General features: G+C 42.8%; 1 protein-coding gene across 1 annotated transcript; it reads right to left on the bottom strand.

Moving 5' to 3' along the window:
- Positions 1-410: 410 nt before the first annotated feature.
- Positions 411-2,882, bottom strand: LOC108375268 (uncharacterized). The gene has a single exon (XM_017631366.1). It carries the CDS (start codon positions 2,880-2,882, stop codon positions 411-413), a length of 2,472 nt encoding a protein of 823 aa, XP_017486855.1.
- Between the last annotated feature and the right edge of the window lie 1,597 nt (positions 2,883-4,479).

The raw sequence follows: 4,479 nt of genomic DNA, 5'->3' as shown, positions 1-4,479 counted from the left end.
GTATTTTGCATTTTACCATGACGGGATTGAGCAAGCCAAGCGGATCGAAAAAGCTGGCCACCTGTGATAGTATTGTTCTCTTGGTAACCTTTGATGATTGATGACCTGGCGGTGTGTATGAGAACATGAAGCAGTCCGTCGTTGGAGACCATTTGAGACCTAGAGCCTTGACATAAGCCTTGTCGTCAACACTTACAATTTGCTCCCGATCTTCTGCTGCTACGTCGGCTATGATGTCATCTGAGTTGGATGCGAACTTTCGAAGGGGAAATCCCCCAGTTTTTAACAGACTGCTGACTTCGGTTTTTATGGAGTTCACTTCATCGATTGTAGCACCACCAGTCATCAGGTTGTCGACGTAGAAATCACGAAGAGTAATTGGTGCTCCAATTGGATATGCCGACATATTTTCATGTGCTAATTGTTGCAAACATCGAACTGCCAAAAATGGCGCACAGCTGGTTCCGTAGGTGACCGTTTGCAGCTGGTATGTTGCAAGTGGCTTGTTGGGTGTGGCGCCACAGAATGCACTGCCACTTAGCATCCCTTGGATCTACAATGATTTGCCGATACATTTTGGCTATATCGGCCATTAGAACATATTGATGAGTGCGAAACCTTGACAAGATTGTTACGATGTCATCTTGTAAATTGGGTCCAATGCGAAGAATGCTGTTGAGGACCCTTCCATTGGAGGTGCTGCACGAAGCGTCAAACACCACCCGTAGCTTGGTCGTTAAGCTGTCCATTTTTTTTACGCAATGGTGTGGAATGTACGTGCCCACCTTAGCGGAGAATTCATGCGGATCTACCAACGTCATGTGCTTAAGCTCTATGTACTCCTGCATGAATTTACTGTATTCAGTCTTGAGTACTGGATCGCGTAGCACCCTTTTTTCCAGTACGTAAAAACGTCGCTTTGCTATGTCGATTGATTGTCCAAGTACGGATGGCTCTTCAGAAAATGGTAGTCGAACGATGAATTTATTCGTTAGCGGACAACGAGTGGTATTTTGACGAAAGTGAGCCTCGCATTCTTCTTCGGGTGATGTTCGTGAATTTGCTTGATGACGGGCAGTATCTTCAAGTCTCCAGAAGCGTTCTAAAGACTCGTCTAATGGTGATTGTGTAAGTGTTGGTGGATCGACGGATTCCAACAATGACACCGCTGTTGATAATGATGATGATGATAGCGCTGAGCGTGAGTTGATTGCACCAGCCACTATCCATCCCAATTGAGTCTTTTGAAGTATTGGCAGCTCCTCTCCGATCTTTATCTGACCTACTGACAGAATGTCAAAGAAGAGACTTGCTCCAATTAGCAAATCAATCAGACCGGATATGTTGAATGTGTCGTCAGCTAGGGCTATGTTTTTCGGTACACTCCAGGCTGCGATATCGATGGATTTTTGTGGTTGAGACGACGAAATTGATGGCATGATTACCACCTGTGTTAGTGCTGCAAATCCACTATGTAGTGATTTAATTTCGATGACTGCTGAGTATCGTGACGTGGTCAACACGGACCCAATTCCACTAATTTCCGTGGTCACCTTGTTTCTCTTGACCCTTAATAATTGGGCAATGCGCTCGGAGATGAAACTCAGCTGGGACCCAGAGTCCAGCAAAGCACGAGCCATTAGCGTTGTTCCATGTGTATTGTGCAACTGCACTAGCGCAGTTGCCAAGATAACGTCCTGATGTGGCCTACCTGCATGCAGAGCCGACGTAGATGCTTGATGTAGTGCTTGATCACCTACAGGTGGTTGTTGACTTCTATGAAGAAGAGTGTGATGAGGCTCTTTGCACTCTTGACATCGATTAGTTGATGGGCAATTGGGTGCTGTGTGCTTTGCTCCTAGGCAGTTGAAACAAAGACGATTGTTCTTAACCAAGATGTAGCGCTTCATTGGATCCATCAGTGTGAATTTAGTGCACTTAAAGGCCGTATGGTGGTTGCTTTCATTACAAAGCGTACATTTGTTGTTGTTTGCGGTTGCTGTGAATGTTGATTTTTGCCCTGAGGATTTTGTTGCTGCTGTTGACGTGCCTTTGCCTAGTGAACCTTTGTTGGCCTCAATGATGCTTACTGTTTGGCATCGGCGTTCGATGAATTTCGTCAGATCATCCCAGGACGGAAGATGAAGGCTTGGGGAGCTCGCTTTGTCGCATGTTGCTACAATTTCTTCCTCCCACTTCACTTGCATATCTGGATCCAATTTTGCAACTATAAGTTGGAGTAGTATACCATCCGCAATTTGATTTGGTGAGGCAAATGATTGCATTGCCCGAAGATGCGCGTTTATGCTGTCGACAAATTCTCTCAATGATGAAGCGTTTGCAGGCTGTGTGCCCTTGCAGTTGAGTATTGCTTGCAGATGCGATTGAAAGATGTACCTCTTGTTGTCGTATCTGGTGATTAATAGCTCAATTGCGCGCTTGTAGTTACTGGTGGTAACTTCTAGCGACTGTACCAAGCGAAAGGCGTTGTGTGTGAGGCACGAGCGCAAGTACTGGAACTTCTCTATGTCCTCCAGTCCAGAGTTATTTTGTACAAGGGTTGTAAACATATTGAAGAAGTCCAGCCATTCTGTGTAGCTGCCACTGAACTTGGTTAGCTGCAGTTTCGGCAAGCTGTGGCGAGGCGCCGACGGTGATGGTGCGACCACTCTCGTACTGCTGAGCGTGTATACCCTGCGCAACTCCGACATGCGCTCAATGATTGCACTCTTCACTTCACAAAAAGTGTCTTCAAATGTTGTGCGATGATAAACTTCCAGCTGAGATTCGTCCAGTGACTCGAGCTCTGTCTGTAGCCGCTCGAAAGTGTTGAAGTGGTGTTCCACCAGCTGCAGCTTCGTCTCTAACTGGTATTGCGACATGTTGTCTAGTTGATGGATGTTGGTGTGCAGGTCCATAACCCGTTGTAGTATCCTTATTTGAATATTGGTATTACTGGCCATCATTGCCGGCGTTCCACAGTCTGTGTCTGAGCCCATGACAGCTTGTTGGTGAGCCAGATAGATCCGGCTCGAAGGACCTCGGTGAATGAGCAAGTGGGCTTTTCCACTTGCCGATGCCCAAAGAAATAAAAAACAAAAACGTTTAAGTTTGACGATTTATTTGAAGAGCAGCCCTTGTGGCCTTGCTCTGTTCATAAGTGGACTGTCTCCAAAATATAATTCAATAGCTTCTTATATACAAAAAGTTTGCGATGATATACGCCGTTATGCATTGCCCTTGAAACTTGTTTGTTTTCGATGAGCGGTCCATACAAACTTACATTTGGTCAGCGACCCAATTATGTTACCGTTTGAAATCATAACATTCGCTTATCACTAAGAGAATCGTCGGCTCGCTGCTAGCTGGTTATCATGATAGAAGAGTGATAAGCGAAGAGCATCGACGGTGCGGCTCCCAAATGTAGTCACCGCGAACAGAGTGTTGTTGTCATTGTTGTATGCCCAAGCTTGTATGTATGAAAGTGTAGATACCTATTTGGCTACATACATATATCCAGAAGTTGAGAGTGCATTTACGTATGTAGCTAGGTGCAGTTGTGTGTACATATGTATGTATATCAGCGGCAGCGGTTATTATGTTCTGCGGCCAGCTGATAAAGAAAATTACAGTGGTGGCTCAGTAAGTCGTACACTTGGAGCATTATGTGCTCCAACATTATTGATTATATAACTGTAATCGATATAATAATCATTATAATAATCGATATTGTTATCGATACAATAATGTATATTGTTATTGGTATAATAATCGATTAAATAATTGATTTTGTTATCGATTTAGTCTATTATATTGTTAACGATATGTATAATAATCGATACTGATGTTTGTTATATTTATCGATGAATTAATCGATTTTACAATCGTTGAATTTTTCTATATGTGTATGGATATTGTTATCGGTATTTTTATCAACACAGTTATCAAGAGGGTTATCGACACACTTATCGGAAGATGGAATGTGATCACATTACATGGCATCACTTCACATTTATCACATGATATGAAGAGACATCATATGATATTGCATCACATTACACGATATCACATGACATGATATTATATGATATGACATCACATTATATCACGATCCAGAAAATAAAGGTCGCGCCATTCGCGGACCACTAACCCTCTCTTCGTCGATTTGACAGCATCCACCCAATCGCTGACGTCATAAAATACTTTTGTTAACATTCACTGTTGCCAACTGGATGCTTTTCGTGCCAAATTTAGTGAAACAAAAGAAACATTGATTTTTATTAATTTGAATCGGAATCCTTACAATAAAATTATGTATGTATATATATAAAGTCCATAAAATATACCAATAAAAATTTGGTGCTTTTTCAAATTCAAAACTTGGCAATACTGCCTTTTGTTCGATGCTTCCTCTTTTTCTTCTCGAGTTCGTCTTGCTCTCTCATTCTGGTATTTTTTGACGTCACGGCCAGTTGCTCT

The sequence above is a fragment of the Rhagoletis zephyria genome, unplaced genomic scaffold (assembly GCF_001687245.7).
Source record: "Rhagoletis zephyria isolate East Lansing unplaced genomic scaffold, Rhagoletis_zephyria_1.1 Rzeph_scaffold_08702, whole genome shotgun sequence".
Taxonomy (NCBI): Eukaryota; Metazoa; Arthropoda; class Insecta; order Diptera; family Tephritidae; genus Rhagoletis; species Rhagoletis zephyria.
This window is presented reverse-complemented; position numbering and strand designations above follow the sequence as displayed.